This window comes from Pithys albifrons, chromosome 21, assembly GCF_047495875.1.
Source record: "Pithys albifrons albifrons isolate INPA30051 chromosome 21, PitAlb_v1, whole genome shotgun sequence".
NCBI lineage: Eukaryota > Metazoa > Chordata > Aves > Passeriformes > Thamnophilidae > Pithys > Pithys albifrons.
This window is the reverse complement of record NC_092478.1, coordinates 907,501-932,027: the sequence shown is the minus strand read 5'-3', so window position 1 is coordinate 932,027 and position 24,527 is coordinate 907,501. Positions and strand designations below refer to the sequence as shown.

The 24,527-nt window shown below is 57.9% G+C and overlaps 2 protein-coding genes across 3 annotated transcripts in view; both read right to left on the bottom strand.

Annotated features, from left to right (window-relative positions):
* Positions 1-4,472: 4,472 nt before the first annotated feature.
* On the bottom strand, positions 4,473-10,402 carry TRAF4 (TNF receptor associated factor 4). Of its 2 annotated transcripts, XM_071575074.1 has the most exons (7): positions 10,205-10,402; positions 7,486-7,537; positions 7,074-7,178; positions 6,840-7,001; positions 6,069-6,230; positions 5,840-5,995; positions 4,473-5,524 (listed from the first exon to the last, which is right to left on the bottom strand). In XM_071575074.1, the coding sequence occupies exons 1-7, from the start codon at positions 10,345-10,347 to the stop codon at positions 4,892-4,894; spliced, it is 1,413 nt and encodes a 470-aa protein (XP_071431175.1). In that variant the 5' UTR covers positions 10,348-10,402; the 3' UTR covers positions 4,473-4,891. The 2 variants fall into 2 exon arrangements, with proteins under 2 accessions (XP_071431175.1, XP_071431176.1); XM_071575075.1 differs by lacking the exon at positions 6,069-6,230.
* Positions 10,403-14,373: 3,971 nt separating this feature from the next.
* NEK8 (NIMA related kinase 8) overlaps positions 14,374-24,527 on the bottom strand; it is an 11,401-nt gene continuing 1,247 nt past the window's right edge. The window contains exons 3-15 of the mRNA XM_071575073.1: positions 23,867-24,099; positions 23,075-23,206; positions 22,693-22,901; positions 22,203-22,282; positions 21,490-21,671; positions 21,114-21,264; positions 19,952-20,028; positions 18,689-18,806; positions 18,252-18,402; positions 17,864-18,027; positions 17,483-17,641; positions 17,211-17,369; positions 14,374-15,589 (exon numbers count right to left, since the gene is read on the bottom strand). Coding sequence (XP_071431174.1) covers positions 15,561-15,589; positions 17,211-17,369; positions 17,483-17,641; positions 17,864-18,027; positions 18,252-18,402; positions 18,689-18,806; positions 19,952-20,028; positions 21,114-21,264; positions 21,490-21,671; positions 22,203-22,282; positions 22,693-22,901; positions 23,075-23,206; positions 23,867-24,099 — 1,844 coding nt within the window. The 3' untranslated portion in view covers positions 14,374-15,560. The remainder of the gene's footprint in view (positions 15,590-17,210; positions 17,370-17,482; positions 17,642-17,863; positions 18,028-18,251; positions 18,403-18,688; positions 18,807-19,951; positions 20,029-21,113; positions 21,265-21,489; positions 21,672-22,202; positions 22,283-22,692; positions 22,902-23,074; positions 23,207-23,866; positions 24,100-24,527) is intronic.

Below are 24,527 nucleotides of genomic sequence, written 5' to 3'. Positions count from 1 at the left end.
TTAAAAAAATTACAAGTTTTGAAGTGATGTCATAGTTGGCTAGAGATTCTTAAAAGTTTTTCGTAAATGAGAAAATTAGAAAACCTTTATTTGTATTTTTTTAATTTAGACGTGTAGTCCTGGGCTGTAACAAATATTTAGGTTTCAGAGCTTAGAGACGTTTCTGACTCCTGGCGTCAGTCAGTACACTTCTATCATGTCATTATTTAAGTTCTTTTAAGTGTACTATAGCCCGTTCTTTAGTGGTAACTCCTTAGCAAAGTTAAGCAATTTGACTAAAGACGGATTAAATTATGTGTTGGCTTGTGTTGCCTTATATTTAACAAGGAAAAATTGCCTGATTGTGTTATGCCAAATGATAGCAACATGAAGTCCTAATTTATTGTTTATAATCGTATTCCTGCAGTCTTTGTGAAAACTGGTAAATATACATCTATGAAAGAAAGAGAATCCTGAGGCTTTTCATGCAATATTTTTCTGAATCCATTCTGTTGGAGCCAGAGTTCGAGTCTGAAGCTGCTTCCCTCACAGTCCCCCATCGTCTTCCCATCCCCTCTCCAAACCCAGCAAGGGCTGTGCTCTGACCTCACCCCTCCCTGCCCCTCAGTCCCTGGAAGGTGTTCTGCTACCTGAGTACGTACCTTTTTACTAAATAAAACCTTGGCATCTCCTCTGTTTGTAGCCTGCTCCAAATCTCAACCCCGACTGTTACTAAAAGCTAATTTTTAACTCCTGCTCTTCTCCTGAGAGCCTGAGCAGAGTCCTGTGCCGTGTTGGTGGTTGCGGTGCCTGGGAGGTGTTTGTTGGTGTTGGCAGCACGTTGTGAGTTTTTGGGGACTGTTCTGCATGGGCAGTCACAGGTACAGCCACGACCTCAAGGCTTTGCCCTGGTACAGCAGGACCGGGAAGCAAAATTCCTGCTGAGACTCATCCAGGTGGGACATTGCTTGAAAAATAAGAATTGTTTTCCTATTAAAATATACTGAAACCTTTCCTGTTGGTCTGGAAGTGAGATTTTTCTTTAAACCAGCCCTTTTCACCTCTGCAGCAGCTGTTGCTGATGGACTCTCCATCCTTCCCCTTCCCCACCACATCCTGAAAGAGAACAAACCCTGCCCTGCCTCGTTCCTGGGAACAGCACGGGGAGCAGGGGCTGCATGTGCTGGGTGGGGGTCTGGCCCTGGCCCTGGCACTGGCACTGGCAGGGACAGGCAGAGGCTGGTGGTGCCATGTGTGCCAGGAGCTGTGCCATGTGGGCCGTGCTCTCCTGGAAACCGCAGGAAACCTCCTGTGGTTTTATTTCACGCTGTGCCCAGAGCAGAACTGAGATGAACCAAAAGGCTGGAGATGCCCCTTCCCCCCAGGCTCTCCTGGGACCCTGTGCAGGTGTCACCAACCTTTGGGCTCCCAGTGCTGCCCCACGTGTCTGTCTGTCTGTCCCTGGGGCGGTGCCTTCTCGAGTTCTGGCTCCAGCACAAGGCTCTGTTCCCACTGGTCCTGGCTGCTGCACACAGTGTCTCTGCTCCTTGGGGAATGAGGGAGGCTCAGGTGTTTCCTGAGCTACTCCCCCTCCCTCAGCACTGACATCTCCCCTTCACAGTCCCCCCCCGATGCAGAATATTGAGGGGGACATTTGATAGATTCCAGGAGGGATAAACACGAACGTGCTGTGAACCCTTCCATGGAGAATCTTCTGTCTCCACCATGTCCTGTGTTATGAGCAGAAGCTTTGAAGCTGTTCAGTCTCAAGCCCAGTTTGTTACAGCCCAAAGTTAACATTTTATAAGGACACTTGTGAATTTTCTTTACGCTTTGGATGTGAGATGTGTCTGGGGGCCTCGGCCGCTCCTGTGGAAACCAAACAGAGATGGTTGCTGGGGATCACTGGGGAGAGACCTGGGAATTGCTGCTGTATTTCATTAAAGCACAGACTGATGATAAATGCTGCTGCTTGTGTGCTACGGGTATCAACTCAATTTTTAAAAATTATTATTGAAAATAATAATTAAATACGCTGCAGGAAAAAATAAAAAGCAAAACAGAGACCTGGTCCCTCTGCCCCTTCTGCTGGTGTTATGCAGTGTGTGTGTGGGGCTAGTGTGGCCTTGGAGCCACAGGGTGGGTGCTTGTCCCAAAGGAAATTTGGGGAGGAATCTCCATGGGTTTCTGGGATAGGAGTGTGTCAGACAGTGCCAGGCTGCCCTTTCTGATAGGAGTATCAGGAGGGTCTGGGAAAACAGAAGATACAAAGAATCTCAGAGCCAGAAAGTGCTGAAATAGTGATTGAAATTCTCCCTGTCTCCATCCCAAAGGTGTCCAAAGGAGTTTGGTGTTAGATAAGGGCATCTCCACTGTGCTTGGGGTCTTCCACAAGCAAAGGTCCAACCCCTGCCCTCCAGGTGGGGTCTCCCTCGATTTTTGGGATATTTAAAAAGATTTTCCTCTCTGGCTTGAGCATCTTTTGAAGAACCTTCATAACAAACCAAACCAAGTTTCCAGGAAATTTATTTTTAAACCCAATATATGAGGTTAAATTTAGTAGCAAATTGATTTGTCTTCCTCTCCTCCTTGAGCCCTGAGAGCAGCTTGTGCTGCTCCCCAGCCCTGGCCGTGCTGGGAGCTCGGGAAGGTCAAGAGGTGCTCCAAGATCCTGCTGACATTTCCAGACGTGCCCAGGTAAGGAGCTGGAATGCAGTGCCTGTTGGGGTCTGTGCCAGCGCTGCCAGAGCGGCACCCCATGGCAAATCCCACAGTTCTGGGGAGAGAGGGGAAGGAAAAGGGAAAGAGCAGCCTGAGCAGGGCAAGCAGAGCGCTGGGAGCAGGTCCATGAGGTGGGGATGGGCCAGCCCCAATGCCTGGGCTTGGTTTGGTCCTCCTGGGCTTGCCCTGAGCTCAGCCAGGAGCTGCTGCCCAGGCGTCCTCCAGCACCGCTTGCCACAGCAGCTGGAACTTCTAGTTCCTGGGTAATACAAGGATTTTGTTTCATTTATTTTAAGGTAAATGCTGTGCAACAAGGGGCTGTCAACACCCTGTGTGTGTGGCCTGGCAGGCCAGACCCTGAGCTCTGTGTGTGCATAGGTGGATGTGCATATAAACACACAAATATATAAATAAAATGTATGTAATAAACACAAAAATAAAAATATTAATATAAAAATAAAATTATAGTTATTAAATATGAAAAAATTATAATAAATACGAATAAAATTTATAATAAATACAAGGTATCTGTAAATAAATTTATATAATGTAAAAGTTATATAAATTTATATAAGTTATATAGTAAAATAGGAAAATATTCTATAGCACCATTATAATGTTATATGTAATTTATAATATATATTTTTCAAAAAGTAATTTTTCAGTATTCCTTATAAAATGTATATATATTAGCCATGAAATAAAATATAAGAATTAAATACGTAAGACTAAAATTTGTATAATTAATATACATTATAAGAATATAAATCTCTATAAACACAATGACTGGCCGATGCTTCCCCAGTGCCCCTCTCGGTCCCCGCTCGGTCCCTCCGGTGCGATTCCTGCACTGACCGCGCGGCGGCGCCACCGAGCCGAGCACCGACACGGGCTGGAACTGGGCACCAATACGGGCTGATACTGAGCATGGGCTGATAATGGGCACCAACATGGGCTGGAACTGGGCACCGGTTTGAGCTGGCACTGAGAACCAGTACAGGCTAGTATGGGTCACCAGTATGGGTGGGAACTGGGCACCAGTATGGGCTGGAACTGGGCACCAATATGGGCTGGCACTGGGCGCCAATATGAGCTGATACTGGACACCAGTACAGGCTGGCACTGGGTACCAGCATGGGCAGGAGTATTGCCCAGTTGTTCAGGACCCTGTGGTGCCATGCTGGGCTGGGACGTGTCCGAGGGACGTTCCCGGGGGGCTCCAGCAGTGCCGCCCCCAGCCCAGCCAGGGCCACGGGGCGCAGCTAATTAGGGGCTAATTGAGTTAAGCCAGGGCTGCACTAATGCAATTGTGGGATTATCCCGCAGAGACAGAGCCCCTGTTGCTGCCAGGGTGACTGGGGGGGCAGAGACAGGGCTCTGGGGCAGCCAGACCCCCCCAGTCTGCCCCGGTGCCCCAGCTTTGCCCACCCCCCCCCTCTGCTCAGGGTCTGGCCTGCCCAGTGGCTTTAATTGCCCCAACGAGGGGCTGGGAGTGGAGGGAGGGTGGGCACCTGCAGGGAACAGCACCCGGCCAGAGCCCCCCAGCCCAGCCCAGCCCAGCCCAGCCCAGCCCAGCCCAGCCCAGCCCAGCTGATGGCAATTACCCAATTAACCGGTGCCATCTGAGCCTATCTGCGGCCAGGAGATGGGGCAGGGATCGCCCCCTGACCCCCCTCAGCACCCACAGCTGCTCCAGGGGCACCCCGGGGCTGGCGTGGGGGTCCTGCCACCCCAGGCCTGGCAGGCAGAGGAAGGAGGTTCAGGCAGCCATAATAAATACAAGAAAAGTTTATTGAAAAAAACAAAGAGGTGGGGAGGGGGCAGCAGCCCCAGCCCGGGGTAATAAATAACAACCTGGGGGGCACCAGCTTACAAAATATGGCTCTGGGCACTGGGGCCCTGGGGGGTCCCCAGTGAGGCTGGTGGGGGCTGCCAGGTGCCCCAGTGAGGGGCTTGGGGGGCCCAGCCCCCCGGCAGCCCCGGGCACCTGAGAAGGAGCTGCCCCGGGCACAGCTGGGGCCACCAGGGGGTCCCAGCCCCAGGGGGGACGTGGGAGCACCTGGCCTGTCCTGAGAGCCACCACTGGGCCATAACAGTGTCCCCAGGCCGGGGGCAGCGACTGTGGGCAAGGGCTCAGCACCAACTGGGGCACACCTGGGGGGGTGCCCCTCACATCCTGTCCCCCCTGGGCTCAGGCCAGGATCTTCTGGGGGATCTCCACTGAGGCTTTGATGAAGATGGCGTTATCCCGCACGTAGTTCCGTTTCCTGATGTCCTCGTGGGAGATGAACTTGGGGTAGCCAAAGCCCAGCGTGCTCTCATCCAGGGAGCTGCGCGACGCTCCCGGCTTCTGGAAGTTCTTCCAGTTGGGATCAGGGTGGAAGGTCTCGGTGATGTGCTGGGGCTTGGAGAGCGAGGGGTCGCTCTGGTCCAGCAGGGAGAAGGTGACACGGTAGGAGAAGGGCCACTCCAGCAGGTTGTCGTACTCCCCCGGCAGCACTCGGATGTAGACGGAGAGGTGGCTGCTCTCGCCGCTGCCGTTGCCGTTGAGGAAAGCCGAGACCTGGAGCTTGTAGCCGTACTTGTGGGTGTAGAACGGGGGGCTGAAGAACTCGTAGTTGCTGCGGGCCTTGGCCTCCTGCAGCTTGCGGGCGTAGTCAGAGATCTTCCAGATGAGGGTCCCGTCGCTGCTCACCGACAACTCCTCCACGTCCCGCCGCAGCTCCAGGATCTCCTGCCGCTGCCGGCTCACCAGGGCACACACCATGCCCAGGTGTGCCTTGGTGCTCTCCTCCAGGTGCCGGCCCATGGCCAGCTTGGGGCACTGTGGGGACGGTGGGATTGTCAGCAGGGGGTGACAGGGACAGCATGGGAGGGAAGGGTGCCATGGGGATGCAATGGAGATGGTGGTACTGGAGCAGCGTGGCACAGGGATGTCGTGGGGACAGAGGGGTGGCACAGGGACAGAGGGGTGAGGCAGGACAAGGATGGTGACACCACAGAGCCATATGGACGCGACAGAGCAGAACCACCACAGGAGATGGGAGCGACTGGGCAGAAGCGGTGTGGGATGTTGTGGGGTCCAGGGACACCCATGCCCAAGGATGCCAGCACAGGTCGGTCACAGGGACACACTCACCCGGTGCTTGCAGCCAGCTTCCTTGAAGGGGCACAGCAGCATGGCAGTGTTGCAGCTCTCCTTGAGGTGGGTGGGGACATCCTCCCGCGGGATGCTGGGTGTCCCACACTGGTTGGGACAGGGCACAGGGTACCGGGGACACTGGTACTGGTGGTTCTGGGGAGGGAGAGTGGCCATCAGCCAGGGCTGGGAGCTGGCAGGGTGAGGGTCCCCAGCGGCCCCGTCTCACCTGGATGGTGTCGAAGACAAACTCCTTGTTGCAGTAGGTGCAGGGCTGGGTGCGCTTGGGGCACTCGGCCAGGGCGTGCTGGGACAGCAGGCGCCGCATCATGCGGGCCCCGCACTTGTTCTCACAGTACACACTCTCCTGGGGACACGTGCCCTGGTGGCCCTGGGGACCGTGACAGCATCATCACCCTCCAGCTGCCCTCGCCCACCAGTCCTGCCAGTGATGGGGCCACACGGCCCACGTGGCCAGAGGGACACGAACCGGGAGCCCACATGTCCACGCCCCTCTCAAGGCTGTGTCACCCATGATGTTCCCCACCCAAGCTCTGTCCCCATGGCCAGGCTTTGTGCTCCACGGTGTCTCTCTCAAGGCTGTGTCACTCATGATGTTCCCCACCCAGGCTCTGTCCCCATGGCCAGGCTTTGTGCTCCACGGTGTCTCTCTCAAGGCTGTGTCACCCATGATGTTCCTCACCCAGGCTCTGTCCCCATGGCCAGGCTTTGTGCTCCACGGTGTCTCTCTCAAGGCTGTGTCACCCATGATGTTCCTCACCCAGGCTCTGTCCCCATGGCCAGGATGTGCTTCCCGTGGTGTCCTGCCAGCCTAACCCCATGCCCAGGCTGTGCCCCCATAGTGCCCCACAGCCCATCTAGGTGCCTACACTGCTCCGCACATCCTGGCTACACCCCCACGATACCCCCAGCACAGCCATGCCCCCCATGGCACTCCTGCCAGCTGTGTCCCCCCTGCATGGTGCCCCCCACTGCCCACCTCAAAGGCCTCCCCAGTGAAGTCGCTGGCGCAGAACTCGCACTTGACGCGGCGCTTGGGGCAGTTGTGCTGGACGTGCTCGGGCAGGTCACGGCGGCTCAGTTTGGCGCTGCACCGGTTGGGGCAGGGGATCACGTTGAAGCCACAGGTGCCAAGATGGGCCTGGAAAACACAGAGCTGGTGAGGGGGGTCGTGAGGCAGAACCCTGAGCCCCCCTGTCCTGCCAGGACCTACCTGGAGGTGCTTGATGAGCCCGCTCCAGCGGCAGCCCTCCTCGCTGTGGATGCAGCGGATGGCCAGGCTCAGCACCTGCGCCTCCAGCTCCGGGTCGGGGTAGATCTGGGGGCAACACCGCGGCATCAGCATCCTGCACCAGGCCAGGGGGGCACATGGACCCTCAGCACAGCCTGGCTGGGAGCTCTGGGCACGCTGCCTGGGCCGGATCTCCCACTGGCACACCAACAAGCGTCCTTTGTCGGGAGCGGGTTTCCGCTCCCTGGCCCCACGGCACAAAGGGCTCTTGCTTCCACATGGGGGCCTGTGCCAGCCCGGCATGGCTGTGCCAGGCACTGTGCAGAGCCAGGGGACAGCCCCTTGGCGGGAATGTCCCCTTGGAGGGAGGGAACCATCCCTGTGCCAGGCTCACCTTGGCATAGTCCAGGGGCAGCTGGTCCTCCGGGCACTTGAAGACACCTTCACTGCAAGACACAGAGGGGTCAGGATCACTCGGGGCTGGGAACAGAGTGTCACCAGGGACACAGGCACGATGTCCCATGGGGTCCCACCATCCCATCCCAGGACACTGGCACTGTCCCTCCACTGCTGAGTGCTCACGCCCTAACAAATCCAGGCACGACCCTCGGGAGCCACAGCACTAATCCCACTCCATCTGTCTGAGCTGGGAAATGCCATGGCCAGACACCCCCCCCAGGCAGCCCCCCACGGCCCCAGCGGGGCACAGCAGCCCCAGTCCCCAGGGCCAGGCCAGCCCCCACGAGCAAGGCACCATCTGGAGCCCGGCAGCCCCTGCCCTGCCCGTCCCCCGGGATTAAGAAGGGTGCCGGCAGCGGGCCAGGATGGGGCCGGCAGGGGCCGGGGTGCCTGCAGCCCCAGGTGCTGAGGCTCAGGGGAGGTGGTGGAGAGCAACAGCTGGGCACCAGATGTGCAGCCCGGATGCGGGGCCTTGGGGCTTCTGCTCCACAGGAAATGGCCCCATCGGCCCCATCAGACACCACAGCGAGCCAGGACAGGGACAGGCAGACATCCTGGAGGGGTCCCCATCCTGCTGAGCCCACACGATGGGGTGCTCATCCCAAAGGAGCTGGGAAGGGCCCTGCTCAGCCCTGAGCTGCAGAGGGACAGTGTGAGGGGGAGATGGGGATGGTGCCAAACAGGCAGCCTGGGCCTGTGACTCCTCTCGCCGGGAGCCACCATCACCTCTGCCCCCCCCAACACCCTGCCCAAGGACAGATAAGTGTCCACACATTGTCCCCGATGGACACCAGGGTGGGAGACCACAGGTGCTGCCTACAGGGACACCCAGCAGGAACACACAGAGGCCCTGTGGCTCTGGGGTCCCTGGACAAGGTTACCCTGCCTGCACAGCCCCTGCCCATCTAATGACCGTGTGGCCTTGGCAGGCGTTGGCGTGGCCTTGGCTGGGGCTGCCAAGTAGCTGTGAGATGTCGGGATGGAGCCAGCACTGCTGCCTGGCACACGCTGCCCTGGGATGCCTGGGCATGGCACGGTCACATCCCCTGCAGCCACCACCCCTGTGGTGGGGGTGTGAGTGACCCCAGGAAGGCCAGCTCAGTGCCGTGGGGTGTGATTCATGTGGGGCACGGCTTCATGCACCTATGCCACGTGCCTGCCCTGTTTACTGCAGGTGGTTTCGTGGGAGTCATCAGGCATCCACCGAGATAAGGTGCTCCCAGACAGGGCCAGGCACCCAGCCCTTTCCAGGGAGCCTGTGGGTGGCACTGCCCCGTGGCTGGCACTGCGGTGAACTGGCATAACCCTGACACCTTTCCGGGGCTGTGTTGGGATGCTGGGGCTGGGGGGGGAAGTGGGACGATGCCCCGAAGGCAGCGCCTAATCCCCAACAAAGCCTCCCCATTCCTCACGCTTGGCCGGGCAGGGAATGTGCTGAGGCAGCACCCGGGGAGACCGTCCTTGCCTCTGACCTTCACGGCGTGCTGGGGCACAGCGAGGTGATGGGGTGCGGAACCCCGGCACCCCCCGGCACCCTCCCAGCCCTCCCGCACCCCTCCCGCACCGCGCCGGGGCTGGACGGCTCAGCCCACGAATTGTCCGACCTGCTCCAGCGCAAACGGGGTGTGCTCGCCGGGAGTACCCTGTGTGTGCCCACGCCGGCAGGACGGGGCTGGCGGCGGGAGCGGTGAGGGGAGCAGGGGCAGATGCGCCAGGTCTGACACGTGCCCCGGGGAACGCCCGGTTTCGCAGAAACTGGCCACGGTGTCGGTGGCTCCCGGGGGCCGTCCCGGTCGAAGGTCGCTCCGGCGGGGAAAGGCGCTGCCGGAGGGGGCGGCGGAAACCGCGGCCCAGGCTGAGGCTGTTCTCGCCCGGGGAGGGCACGAGAGTCCCCCGGCCGTGCCCCCGCGGGACCATCGGCCCGCACCGAGAGCAGCGGCCCCGACCCGGGGCAGCCCCGGCCCCGCACGTGTCCCCGGGCTGCGGCACCGGGACTGCGGCTCGCAAACCTGGCGAGTGGGACCCCCCAAAACACACCCCCGGGCCCTCCCTCCAGCGGCGCCGTGGCAGGAAAGGCTTAAACTCGAATCTCGAAACTCGCCGCTCCGGGCGGCACCGGGCCCGGCTCTTCCTCCTGCGCACCGAGAGGGGCCCCGGGCCGCTCACCCCGCGGGGCGGCTGGCACGGGCTGGGCGCGCCCCGCATCCCCGCCCTGGCCCGGGGCACCGCCGGGCACCCCACATCTTTCCCCCGCCCAGGGCATCTGCGGGCGTCCCGCACTTTTCCCGAGGCATCCCGCACTCCCGGGCACCCCACACCTTTCTTCAGGGCACGCCGCAGCCGTTCCCCGGCCTGGGGCATCCTTAGGCACCCCGCACCCGTCCCCGGGGCACCCACATCCCCCTCCAGAGCCAGGACATCCGCACCCCTGCGCACCCCGCACTCCGGCTCGGGGCACCCCGCACCCCGCTCTGGGACACCTCGCACCCGCGGGCACCGCACCCCGGGGGCCTGAGGCCAAAGGGGGGGCGAGGTGAAGCACCCGCTGCAGCCCCGGGGTGCGGGAGCCGGGTCCGGTGGTGCGGGGATGGGTGGCCGCGGTGCCCCACGGGGGACGCCAGCTGGGGTGGTCCGTGAGTGCTGCGGGGTCTCACCTGAGGAACTCCTGCAGGCAGGTGTCGCAGAAGCGGTGGCCGCAGGTGGAGACGCGGACGGGCTCCCGCATGGGCTTCCCGCAGAGCGGGCACAGCACCCGCCGCCGCGGCCGCTCCAGCAGCTTGTAGTCGTAGCCCGGCATCGCCGCCGCCGCCGCCGCCCCGCGCCCGCCGCCCGCGCCGCTCCGCTCCGCGCTCCGCGCCGGCTCCGCCCGGGGGCCGGACGGGGCGGTGGGACCCGCTGAGCCCGCCCCGCGCCCCGCGCCGGGGGACGGCCCCGCCACCGCCCCCCGCCCCCCGCCCCGGCCCCGCCTCCCCGCCCGCCGCCGCCGCACCCGGTGGGATGGGGCCGTCCTGGCACCCGGGGGCGCGGGGACAGACGGACAGACAGACAGCCGAGAACAGGGGCTCCGTCACACTGGGGACAGCCACCCTGGAGACCTGCAGGGCACCTCACCCGGGTACAGCCGCTCCGGGGCGTTTGGTACCCGCCACATTGGGAACAGTCATCTCAAGGGTCTGCAACGCGCTGCCCTGGGGACAGCCACCCCAGCAGTCTGGGCAGCATCCCCAGCACATCTCACACGGCCACCCTGGGGGCTTCTGCACAACCTGCAGAGCCCCTGTCACTGTGGCCTTCCCTGGCCCAAGGCTGGGCTCTGGAGCACACGCTGTGCTGTCCTCACTGACCCTACATCTCTTCCTTTACTGAGGGATGCTCCAGGGGTTCCACCCTCCCACAGGCAGCCCAAGGCCACCTTTGTGCCCCTGAGTGAGGCTGGAGGTGAGACACAGCCCCCAGACCTACTCATGGCACAGAGGGTGACTTGTGTCCCAGCCATCACACACGGCAGGACATGGAGGGGCTGCCCTGAGCCCCCCACGCTACAGGCGTGGGTGACACACAAGCTCCTGTGGCTTTGTCTTGCTGGGAGCTCCTGCCCCAGGCTGCAGCCAACACCAGCCCTCCAGCCACGGTTTGTAACTGAGCAAGAGCCTGGAGGAGGGAGAATAAAAGCAAATCTGTCTGGCTCCAACCCCCTCATCACTCTTTCAGAAACCAGAGCAGCATATGGGAGTATTTGCCCCTTTCCCCAGAGATGGAGCTGAGCAGATGACAGGCTGTGAGCATGTGTTAGTCCCACCAACGCTCACTCCAGCCAGCAGCCCATTAAGGGCAGCAGTTGCTCCAGACCCAAATGTTAGCAGTTTTCAATTAGCAAATGGCAGAGGAGAGGGATTCCTGGGGGACACGCTGAGCAAGTCGAGCTCTATCACTTGTCACTCAAGGAGCTCACGTTACCCTTCTCCCTGAGAGGCTCTGCTTAAAATAAAACCCTCCAGCAGCTCGAGGGGAAGCAGGCAGCCTGCCTGCTCACTGCCAGAGCTGCCAGGGAGGGGTAGGTGGCTGATTTCTGTGGTTATCCTGAGGGATGGCAGGTTTCCTGCCACAGCCTGAGCCACAATGGGGTTTTATCTCCCAAATATCAGGAAAACTTGTATTTGTGTACAGTGAGCATGAACAGTCATCACAGGGGATTTTCTGAGGGAGACAAGTAGCTGGCAGCCTGCTCAGATGGTGGAGAGCACTGAGCTAAACTTTAACCAGCTCCCAGTGAGCCTGGAAACCCAACATGTGAAAACAAGGAACAGTGGGCAACCATGCAGGGAGCAGTGGGGTGCAGAAGGCACCTCAAGCTGGGGTTGAGGTGCTCCCCAGCCAGGTTTGCTCAGGGCTGTTACCCCTCCCGGGGCAGGATCTACCAGCAGCAACACAGTCCAGCTGGTTCTGCCACTATGTGCCAGCGTGCCCTGGAGCCAGGCTGCCTCCAAGAAGAGATAGGCACTACCACAGACACTGTCCCTGACATGGTATGACCTGGCCCTGCTAAAAACTGTCCCTGGACACAGTTAAGGGACAAGTTTCAGGCCAAAAGAACAAGGCCCTTGGCAGCCAGGAGGGTGCTGGGACTCCCGGTGATTCCACCACCAAAGACAGTCCTGTAAACTCAGACTGCCTGTGTCTCCGATGACAGGCATGAAACAGCCGACTTTTATCATTATTTACTGCTTCTCTTTGATGTTTTAAAAATTATTCTTCCCTAACCTCACTGAAGAGCATCTCTGCTAATTAGCCAGGAGCTGACAAAGCCATCAGAAGGTGCGGGCTGTGCCGGCAGGATGACTGCGAGGTGTCAGACCCTGCAAACAAAGACCCTCCTTTCCCCCTCTCCCTAAGGAAAGCCCTCCCCGCACTCAACATCACAGCCAGGCATTTGTCTCACACAAAGGCGACACTCGGGGCAATTCCCTTTGTGGGGGTGATATGTTCCCAGCCCCCGTGATGGGTTACTGCTTCAACCCACCTGGGCTTGGGGAGGCCTCCTGTTCTCTTCCCCAGCCTCTCCCTGCCCTGCACTCCCAATCCATCCCTCTGCCTTATATTTAACTTAAACTGAAGGGACAGAAAACAGACGCTGCAGTTTCTAAAGAAGTTAAGGTGGAGCATTTAGCCCCAGGGAAAGGAGTGGGGAGAGTCCTCTCCCTGTTTCTGGGGCCGTGCCCAGGGAGGGCGGGGTAAGGGAGCGAGGTGGCCGGACAGACGGACGGAAGCCTCACCTTCTGCCAATTCTGCCAAGCCTCGTGGGAATGAGGATACGACCTCGGCAGAGGTGCCGGAATCAAAACAAATCAGCTCCGGGATCAGCAGGCAGTTTGGGCTGTTTCCTGCTGACAGGGACAGCCCCAGGCCAGCAGGATCTTATTGGGAACGCGGCAGCCTTTCCCTGGCCGACAATGGCCAGGGGGGACCAGCACCAGGATGCACAAGAGGGGACAGGCAGCCTCATCCCGCATCAGCTCCCCTTGTGCTCTCCTCTGGCTCTGCCTTCCCTAGCGGGAAGAGCCACAGGGACACCGCAGAGCCACCACCAGCTCTTCAGAACAGGGGAACAAAACAAGGACAAAGGGAGAAGCCCCAAGACCTGCAGATTTCACCGGGCGCTTCTGCAGGCAAACAAAGCAGCAGACGTGAGGAATGCGAGTGGCCTATTTGCCCGGGCTGCTCTGTGCCTCCGGCTGCGCCGACATGCCTCGGCTTGTCGTTTCAGGAGCCTTTGTTGCTCGGGGCTGGGGGCCTCTTTGTTTCCTTTACCCTTTCGCCAGGCTTGGTCACAGCCCGGTATTAAATTATTCAAATCTTCTCTCTGGGCTTCACAGCTGAACTCCTGTGCAGGCTGTGAGACCCCGAGGGCTGTGAGCCCCCAGCCCAGCACAAAGAACACTGGTCCATGCTGGTCCACACTGGTTTCCCCTGCCCAAAGTGAAGGGTCCTGATATTTGAACTGGTGACACCTCCAGCCCCAGCACTGCAGTGCAAAGGTGTCATTAAGCCATACAACCACCCACCTGACACCAGCACATCGATGGGAACAGGGGGCTGCACCCCTGGATTTGGCAGCTCAGCTCCTGAAACGGTGACATTTTGGTGGCATCACTGACAAGACAAAGGGTGTCAGACCTCTGTCCTGCCTGCTGCTGTCCCAGCAAGCCCTGAGCCCTGGCGAGGCTGCAGCAGGAACACCATCCCCTTCCAAAGGGATGTGCTTGGATGTGGCGTGGGGCAAGGGGAGCCCCGAGAGCCCAGAGAAACACAGCCAAGAGAAATCTGTTGCTGTAGGAGCTGGTGCTGCTGCCAGCTCGGCACGGGGAGGAGAGACAGCAGCCCAGAGGGGCTTTGAGGCAATTTAACCCAGCCCTGCAATTACCTGGTGCCCAGGTTGGTCTGGGAGGGGAGAACACCCTTCCCTCCGTCGACACCAGGCTGCCAGAGCCGTCCCTGTAACCTGCAGCACAAGGAAAGTGCCAAAGGACTGGCAGAGCCTTTGAATTCCACTCGGCTTCCTGGGATAGCAGGGTGTAACCGCCTGAAAAGGCAGCTCCACAAGAAACAAAAACGGCAGGGAAAAACCCATGCAGCCACCCTGGCAGGAGCCAAGCAGGGAGGCTGTGTCTGCACTCGGGGCTGCACACGCCTCTCCCGGCCGGGCGGGACCTGCGCCCTTCCCCAGCCGGAGCCTGCGAGGCAAGGGAAGAAAGAGCAGGAGACCTGCAGAAATTCATTACCTTTCACATGACAGAGGGATCAGTTGCCTTTTACCAGAGCCCAGTGAGGTTTCCCTCATTGAAAACAGGAAAGAATCACAAAAAATAATTAGAGAGATTTCATCTCAGCCAGCTTATGAAAGCTCTGACTTTATACACAACAGATTGGCAACAGCACAAAGATGGATGTGAAAGGCAAGAGCATTTGCAATGTCAGACAGATCAGAGGCAGAAGCTCATCAAAAAATGGCCCAGGGCAGATGTAAGTTAAAAAAAGAAAAGAGAAGGAAAAATAAAAAGGAAAGGAAACGACCCTTCTGGAGATAAAAAAATGTGACTCCTGTCCGTGACACATGGATGTGCCCCTCCTGTCCACAGAAACCTCATCATCTTCCTGGAAAGATCTGGGTTAAAAAACTTCAGGTACTGACAATCACTTGCTGTGTTTTGCTCCTCGGCTGGGAGCCAGAGAGCTGGTCAGCAGCAGGACTGAGGGGCCCGAGGACAAATGTCAGCTGGAGGATCCTCCAGGGAGCTTCTGGGGCAGGGGAGGAGGTAATGGGCAAACTCCAGGCGGCATTTCAGGAGCCTGAGTGGGGCTGTACCACACAGAGAGGCTGCTCACACTGGGCTCGGCCAGCCGAGCAGGCAGGACCCCTGAGAGTGTGCTGAGCAGCTTAACAAATGGGTGAAACGTTTTGGGGGGGATGGGAAAGGACAGACTTCTCTAATTAGCAAAGAGGTTTGCATTTAGTCACCCAGCACAGCGCCTGGGGCTCTGACTCCAGACACTGCTGTGCAAAGGCTGACAGCTCTCCCAGACATGGAGCTGTCAGCCCAGGCTTTGTAACCAGAGACTGTTTCCACGGAGGAAAACAACCTCTGTGCTCCTCACCCTTCTACACAGGCACTTCCAGTGTGGAGGGGAAGAGCCACGGCGTGATCCCTGGAAGGCAGCACTGGAGCTCTGAGGATGTTCACCCCGTGGCACATCCAGGGCAGCAGTTCTCAGGCACTGGAGGTTCACAGTGACCCTCGTTGATTCCGTGTGAGAGCAGCTCCGGTTCCATGGGAACCATCGTTAGAAACTCCCTGTTTCCTGCCTTCAGAGTGCAGCTGAGGAGTTCTGCAGCCTGCAGTGTGTCCAAGCCTGGCTGCAGTGGGCAGCAGGGAGAGGCCAAGCCAGGGTGGTGGCTGTGGGAGCCCCAGCATGTGTGTGACAAGTTTGGATGTGGCCCCTCTCAACTGACACTCACTGGGCAGGTGACTCCTCCACGGCAGCTGAAACACAAAGAGCAAAGACCAAGATTTAGCCATAAGCCCCACCTCAGTGAAGCCACAGGACCCAGAGGCTTGAGACCCACCAGATGGGCATCACAATAATTCCTGTCTCTCTGTTCCAGAAAACCACTGCAAGGCCTCAGTAGTGGCACAAGTGAGGCAACGCCCAGCACATGGAGCCCAAGCAGGAAGAAACAGAGTCTTTTGAGGCTTGTGCCCTCCTATCCTGCACACCTGGCTACTCCCAGTTATTCTGTGTTTGCAGTGGGATTGAGAGAAGGGTGCAGCAGTGGCTCATGATAACATGGGCAGCAGCCCAAGCCAGTCAAAAATGGTGTTGGCCCCATGGAAGGATCCACTGAGTGGTGCAGAATTGCTGCCCTAAAGGTGGAGCTTGGCTTGCCTGTGCCAGCACCCTCGCTGGGCCAGATCACAGCCAGAGCTGACAGCAGCAATGACATCACATGTGTCAATGGATCTCGTGTTCTCTCTGGAGAACTTTCCAGGCAGAGTGAGCTGTGTGAAAGCCCAAAGTCAGACCTCAGCTCTTTACAGAGCTCTTGCTGCTTTTTGCACACTGGTTGCTGAGGGATGCTGGGGCAGGCGAGGCTGCTGCCCTCACATCACTGAGTTTGCACTTCCAGTACTGGGACAGGAGGGATGAGATTTCAGGCAGTGGGACAGCAGTGGGGCCATACATTAAGTCCCTCCTCTTACAGTGCTGCAGGTGGGAGCCCACAACCAGCTGCCTTGGAACATGGGGTGACTCCTGCAGCGGAAGGGGAGAGCAGGCTGCAGCCTTCCCATGGAGACAAAACCCTTTTACTCCCATGACAAATGCCCTACTTGTTCCCAAGCCTGGGGACTCGGCTGTTCCCTCTCCCTTCACATGGCAGAGTGCATCACATGAGAGCTCGGCAGTGACAGGGGAGGAATGGGAGCCAGGGCCCACTCGGCTGTTTCAGGGCAGTCAGCTGGGCCTCCTCCCCTCTGGGCTGTAATTAGCCTCCTTGAAGTGGGCTGGGACTGCAATCCCTCAGCCCAGGCTGAGGCCATAATCAGCCCAGCAGAGGAGGAAGAAAGGCCCCTCCAGCAGTCTGGGCCAGGCTCCCATTGTACATCCAGGCAACGAAAGGGCAGGTCACGCCACGGGCACGTTTTAACCACGCAAAGATGCTGCCTTTGGCCCGAGCAGAGAGGAACCACAAAACCATCACTATCTTTTCCAAACCACAATGGAAAGGCAGCAGCCAAAATGACGCCTCAAATCTCAGCTTCTATTTCAGCAGCAGCAATTAGAGAGCTGCTCTTTTTGGATCCTTGGTGGACCGCTGGCACACCAGCTCCCCACCGGCTGCAGCTTGGCCAGCCCACCTGTCTGGGAGTGCACGAGACAGCCTCTTACTCTCCTGGCCCAGTGGGAGTGGAAGCTTCATAGAGATGCAGAGCAGAAGGGGAATTTTTATGGGCTTGAAGTTACTTCTGTTCATCTACAGCACAAGAGAGACTAGAATAACACAGAGCTTGTGTGCCAGGGTTACTGGGTATAGCTCCGATCACAAGGCACTGTGTCTGGCTGGGCCCTCACGGCAGGAGTGACAGGAACAAAGCCTTTACTCACGCTTTACTGCCAGCAGTGTGTTCCCGTGGCAGCAGGCTACGGAGGTCACCAGGTATGGATGTGTCTCCTCCAGCTGCACTGGCCTAGGCACTCCTGTTTCCTCATCCTTCCTGCCCAGCCGCCCCCGGGCTCCTTTCCCCCATGTGCACACCTCACCGTCTGCAGAGGGAGAGATACACCTTGCTGCACACCTGCCTTGGCCACAGCATGGACTGCAGGTAGAGGACAGCCAGGGCCTGCTGCAGCTCAGGACACAAGGGCTTCAGCCTTACCTGCTCCAATGGCCACAGTGAAGGCATCTCCACAAGCCACCACAGTCACCTTCATTGACTGGAGCCCCACGACCAGGTGGGGCACACGGCTGTTGCGGCAGGAGTTGGTGCCCAGCTGCCCGTGCTGGTTGCTCCCAAAGGTGTAACAGTGTCCAGAGGCTACAGCAGAGAGGAGGCACAACTGTGTGTCACTCAGGGATGCACTGAAGCCCCTGCAGCTCTTTGCTCTCTCCCATACTGAGCATCCTGCTCCACAGAGCTCCAACACTGGGTGTCTCTTGAGCCTCCATGAGGCCTCTGCCCATGGGAAATGGAGGCAGGAGGAAGACAGGAAAAATGCAGGTGTCCCCCACCCTCACAGATTTGGACACACACCCTCACCTGTGACAGCAGCTGAATGTGCTGTACCAATGTCAGCACACACAATGGGCTCTTGGTTCAAGGGGGCTGACTGGGCACACATGAACACTGTGGCTTCCTCCACCTGGTCCTCTGGGGAAGGTTCCTCTGCTGAGCTGATCAGGTCCAGGCCCAGCTTGTTACACCTGCACAGGAGCAGCTCTGTTCAGAGCTGGCTGAATGCAGCCTGGCACAGACACCCCATAAACAAAGCCTGCCCTGGCATAATCCCACCACCAGCAGTGTGATGCTGGGGGCAGGATCACACAGGAACATCTTCTGGAGCCCCTTGCTCCCTCTTCGCAGGCAGAACACATATAGACAGGCCCATGAAGGTGAAATGTGGAGCACAGACCCTCACTCCTCTTACCTGTTGCTCCCACAAGCAAGAATCTGGTTCTTCACTGTGAGGACCATGGAGGAATCAATGCCACAGATGACTCCCTGAGCCTCATGCTCTGGTGGGATTGTGACCTGCTGGGGGGAGTTGTGGCACTCCAGAGTACCCAGCCCAAGCCGACCTGGCAGGAGGAATAGAGCAGGGAACAGCTGATGGCAACACACAAACTGAGCATAGCCCCACAAAGAACAGCATCAACACAGCTGCTGCAACAGCCCAGCCTGGCACCCAAAAAGCAGCAAAACCCAAAGCACAGGGGCCTCGGTATGTGGTGGAACAGCTGCAACAGTTCCAAACCCACCTACCCTGGTACAGCTGGAGCGGACTGTGGACAAGCAAGGCCAGCAAGGGGAGCAGGAACAGGCAATGGAAAGCTCAAGCCCTGTTTTGCAAGAGACATCTCTTACCATTATCCCCCCTGCCCCAGGCAAACACTTCTCGTTCGTTGGAAACTGCCAGGACGTGAGATGCGCCACAGGCCACCTGCACCATCTCGTAGCCCAGCAGGGCCTCCACAATCTTGGGCTGGCAGGGGAAGAGCAGCAGCCGTCAGTCGAGACCTCCCAGCCTGCCCGGCTGCTCCCATTCCCTCCCACCGGCCCCCCAGACTCAGCACAGAGCTGGCAGCATCCCAGTTTTCATCCAACACAAACAACAGAGAACTTTTTTTATTCCAAACAGTCTTCAAAGAGTTTAGAGACTACGTGCATGCAGCACAGAAGATAATGCAAACATCTCCGGGGCGGAAGAAAGCAGCCAGCACAAGAGTTTGGAGAGGGAAGAGGTTCAGCAAGGGCTGGGACTCGCCCCCCTGCCCATGTGGGGAGTGCCAGGGGCTGTGAACGCCTGCTCTGAGCAGGCAGGGGCTTGGTGCAGGATGCATTGGCTCAAAGGCTCTTGTGCAGGGGAGTTGTGAGTTAACGGCTCAGATTCATTAGGGCGTGGATGGCCCAGGATCTCCACATTTCACCCAGCCCCTGCTGTGACCTGCTGTTAGATCTGACAGCTCACCACAGTGAGCCTCCTTCTCATTATCTTTCTCAAGTGAAAAGCACCATTTGCTGGGATTTGGCTGCTGCTTCCAACTGATCTCCCCTCCCCAGCCATAAGCACTGAGCAGCTCAGCTCTGGACAGAGCAGGAAGCCATCTGACCACAGTGGCAAATGGCACCAGTGCCCGGGCTCGGCTGGAAGCCATCAGCTGCTGTCACATCCGAGGGCCGGCAAGGAAGGAGCTGGAAGGCAGCAGTGAGCCCTCAGCTCCAGTGCTCTGAGCCAATCGGAAACACACAGCTCTTCTTTAAATACTGGCTCTTTTGAAAAATAACTTTCCTCAGTGAACCTTGGCAGCTGCAGGCCAAGAGTGAAGCAGGCAGGTGTGTGATTGGAGGCAGGCTCCAAGCTGGGAGCCTGCCAACAGCAACCACAAGGCAGCTCTTGACTTCCCCCACGCTCAAAGGGATCATTGTGTAGGGGGGAGAGAAAGAGAGAAGCAGGTTGGGTCTTTTAAAAGCAGCAGTGACAGGGAGAGGAGGGGGAAGGTGTTGGATGCCAGAGCATGCCTGGGATGCACATCCCTGGCGCTGGGATGAGCCTGCTCACGTGGCACACGAGTCACAATCCCTCTCCTCCCCGGAGGGAGCAGCACACCCAGCACCCTCCCCACAAACCTGGCTCACATCCGTGAAGTTTCCGTGCCCCAAACAGCCATTGCTGCCGCTGCCGAAGGTCATGATTATCCCCCTGTCTGGAGCAGCAGAGAGAGGTGGTGTCAGTGGCACACGTGAGGCCTGTGAGGCGCACGTGGCAGAGGGGACGTGGCTCCCAGGACAGCGGCTCTGCCCGAGCCCACTCTGACTCATGACTTGCTGCAGGGCTGACAAACCTTCAGCCTGCGTGCAGGGAGCAGCAGGAGCTTCCAGAGAGCTGCAGCCTTGCTGTGCTGCAACAGCTCAACAAACAAACAGCAGTGATAAGAGAGTGCTGAGATAACATTGCTGCAGCTGTGCACTCAGGAGCTGTGAACCCCACAGTCTGGCACGGTGTTAAAGTCACCGAGGCACACCCTGAGCAGCTGCCCCGCAGAAAGGTGGCAGGAAACACCACAGGAAGGTAGGATAAACACATGGCCACTGTGTTTGCCAGTTGCAAATCTGTTATTTGCTGCCCTGACCCCCAGCAGAAGAGCAAAGGGCTCCCAAAGAACCATTGGGAGGGCTTTGCTCCACAAACACAGCCTTGGGCTGGTATGTGTGCTCCCCTCCCACTCAGAACACCTCCTGGTCTGCTCAGAATGAGCTTCAGACCCTGCCTTCCTGCTGTTTGAGGACAACCAGCCCTGAAGCAGCTCATGCTGATTCCTCACTGTGACACCAGTCATTGCTGGGCCCTGTGTCACACTCACACAGTATGTGACAGAAAGGCTGAACTTCCCACACACTCCTTACACTGCAGTCCCCACTGTACAGGTCACTTCTGGCTTCAGGTGACACCAATGCAGCCAGGACAACAAACAGAGAAGATTTCATGGAAAACTAGAATTGTTTAGGTTGGAAAAGACCTTTAAGATCATCAAGTCTAACTGTTTGTGGCCCTTCCCACACCAGACAGGACCTTTGGAACCAAACTGACCAGTGTGGCATCACAGGAGGACCATGCCTGCCTTTTTTGACTCCAACCTGATGCTACATGAGAGGCCACAGAGGCCTCCATGTCACCCCAGCCCAGGGCATCTCTCAGGTTCCTCTCCGAGCTGGCTCCCCAGGCAGTCCCTGCTGGTTTTGCAGAGGGATCTGGGGCTCAGGCAGGTGAAGGTGGGAGGCAGCAGCTCACCTGTCAGGCAGGCTGTGAAGAGATCACCACAGGACACGTGTTTGATGGTCACTCCAGACTGACCCTCCAGAAAGCGGGACACAAACTGAGGCTGGAGCTGCTCAGTGGCTCCTGGGAGAGAAGGGCCTCCAGCAGCCCCCATTGGAGGAGCCTGATGGAGAAAAGCCATGTCAGCTGCTGCACTCTGAGCAGCAAGAGCTGGGATAGGGAACTCAGATGAACCCCTTCCCACAGACTTAGCAGTGCTACCCACACCCTGGAGAGGACAGTGGTCCTGGAGGAGGCAGTGCCAGGGCAGAAACACCTCCTCCTCTCAGAAATCAGGGCATCCGAGGCCGCCACAGCCACTGCCTGCCCCAGGTTCCCCATCACTCACCTCCCACAGGATGACCCTCCCCGATTTGGTGACCCCAGCCTTCTGTGTCCTGCCAGCAGAGACCTGCACCACCTCAGTGTTCAGCATGGGCAGGCGGAGCGGGGTGGTGATCCCACTGCCCCATGTGTAGATGGATGACAGTGGAGGGGGAATTCCTGTCCTGGCTGAACCACCTCGGACACCTGTGGGGCACAAAAATCATTAATGTGGATCCCTGACTCTGTTCCCACAGGAAAATCGATGACACCAGCCAGTCTGGGTGCCAGCATAGCTGCCTGCCAGCTGCCAGAGCCAGACCAGTGCCAGTTCAAGGGGCTGCAGGGATGCTCCCGGCCAGGGCTGAGAGAAACACATGGGAAGAGGTCCTTGCACTTTATCCCAGAATTGAAGGAAGTGGTACCACTACAGCTCTAGTCTAATTGTTACCAGTGCCAGCTGCATTGCCCTGCACCAGGACATTCCCCCTCAGCAGCCACCCTGGTTCCCAGTTTCTGCAGGGAACAGCAGGAACTTAATTCAAGGGTTCCGACTCAGAAGAGGCAGCCAGAGAAAGAACTCTGCTGAGGGGCTCGTGGGCTCTGCCAGGGCTCAGGGAAGGTGGCATCTCTTAACTTCCTCCCTCCAGAAGCTCGAGTGTCTGCCTGACCTGTGTCATCCAAAGGAAAGGGTCCTTCTCAATGGAGCTGAGTGGAACACACCATGCCAGGACTCACCCCTCGGCCTGGCACTGCTTGCCCGTCCCCCCGTCCGGCTGTGGGTCACTGTTGGCACTGGAGCCAAGGGTTTTTCTGGTCTGCCAAACCAAAATCCAACCTTTAATGTCAGCTCAGCCCCAGAAGTCCTTCAGAGCCCTGGAACACAGGTCTGGGCAGAGCTACAGCATAAGCCACGGCTGAATAGCTCACAGCACTGCCTTGTTGGTGCTTTAAACCACCTGAGAGAGGGGAGTTGGCACCAGTTCACTTCCCCCTGTGCTCACAACCCTCTATTCACTGTCACTGTGATGACAAGCCCACACCTGCCATGGCACCTGCCTGGCCCTAAGCTGCTGGGCTGGGCCTGGCCAGCAGCAGCTGCATGTTGGGCAGCAGCACTGGGAAAATGCTCTCTTTGGAGCCTGTATCAGAGGCAGTGAGCTGGTCAGACACATCGTGGGTTCTGGCAGCTCTTCCCAAGAGACACTGATGTGGCAGTGCCACTTGCCTTCTCATTTTGACACTGCCCACATCAGTGTAGAGGTTCAGAAGGGGCCGGATGCAGATGGCCTGGGCCATGATCTCGTTCAGCTGGGGCCTCTTGGAAGGATCCAGGTTCAGCATGCTGAGGATCAGCTGGCGCAGGTCAGGGCTGTATCTGTCTGATATTGGGGCAAAAGTCCCACTCATGATTTTCAACACTAGGGCAGGAAGATTCTGGAGAGAAAACAAGAGGCATACAGTGGCTGGGCAGTCGTGGGCGAGGCTGAGAAAGGAGGTCTCAGCACTGCCCTCTGCCTTCACACTCCCGGCTCAGTGAGAAGTGATCCTGCAGACATTTTCACCTCTGTGAGAGCTCCCCGTGCTGTTACACACCACACTCCTCTTACCGCGGCTTCGAAAGCCCTCTTGAGGCTGGCGAGTTCATACAGCACACAGCCCAGAGCCCAGATGTCACTCTTCTGGTTGTAAGGCTTCCCTTCACAGAGCTCTGGGGAGATGTAGCACGGAGTTCCCACCACCTGGAAGAGACAGAAAGATTTGCCACGATGCTGTGAAACTGGGCCAGTGAGGTGGAAAGAGGAAGGCTCAGGGTAGAGCCCCATGCTCAGGCTGGCAGGAGCACCACTCACACAAAGCTCCACGAAGCTGGGCTTTTGTTTCCTGGCATCAACAGCTGCCTGACAATCTCAGTGAAAAACATGAGGATTTGCTTTTCCAGTGATTGCCTCTAATTTTGCTCCTATCCACTGGAGAGAATCAGAGCCCAGAGCATTGAGCATGATACAAATGTCTGGTCAGATTAGCCCAGGTGGGAAAAGACACTGAAATGTCAAGCAGAGAGAGGAGATTAAGGCAGGGCAGGATGGCAGCACACAGGCAGGAATTTAGATGCCAAGGATGTGTCAGACAAGCCAGCAGACACCACCCCCACTACTGACACAGCAAGAGGAACCCTGTCTGCCCTCACCAGAGGGCCCAGACACCCCATCCTCTCCCAGCTTTGGGCACGTCTCTGCAACCCACAGAGCCACAGCAAACTTGGGAGTGAAGACACCAGGCTATATAAACTCCAAGAAACAAAGCAGCATTGCTTAGAGATGCTGCCAAAAGACTCTTGTGAGCCAAGTCCAGAGTCTCCAGCCTGGTGCCATGGGGCAAAGTGTTCCCCTGCCACTCACCGTGTAGGCTTTGCTCTTGCTGCTCAAGATTTTGGAGATGCCAAAGTCTCCAATCTTGACAATCATGCGATGTTTGTCCAGGAGGATGTTCTGGGTCTTCAGGTCACGGTGCAGGATCTGCTTGGTGTGCACGTGGTGCAGAGCCAGCAGGATCTGCACAAAGAAGTGCAGGATGGTGTCCTCGTCCAGCAGGGAATTGCAGCGTTTGTGAATAAACTCTGCCAGTGTGCCCCCTGCAAGAACAACAAAGGGCTCTGGGCAAGGGGCTGCACAGGGCACCACAAACCTGGCCTGAACCAGGGGGCATTTAGCCATGGCAGCCCAACAAGCCAAACATTTGGGAAAAACACATCCTGGTGGGACACACAGCATGTCCTCTAATGCTCACAAACAATGGCAGCACAGCTGGTGGGATGAAGAAAGAGAAGAGAGAGGTTACTGTTGACATATTATCAAAAGCAGCAGGAAGAGAAACACTAAAATTACAGCTCTTGGAGGAGCACATAAAGCTGAAAGGCAGAACAAGATCAGCCTGTTCTGCAGAGGCGAATTCTTGCAGTCCAAGAGGCCACGTGGCATGGAGAGGCCCCTGTTGGGAAGGGGAGGTCCAGATTTAGGGCTCACACACAGCTTTTGACAAACCCTGATGCAAATGTTGATT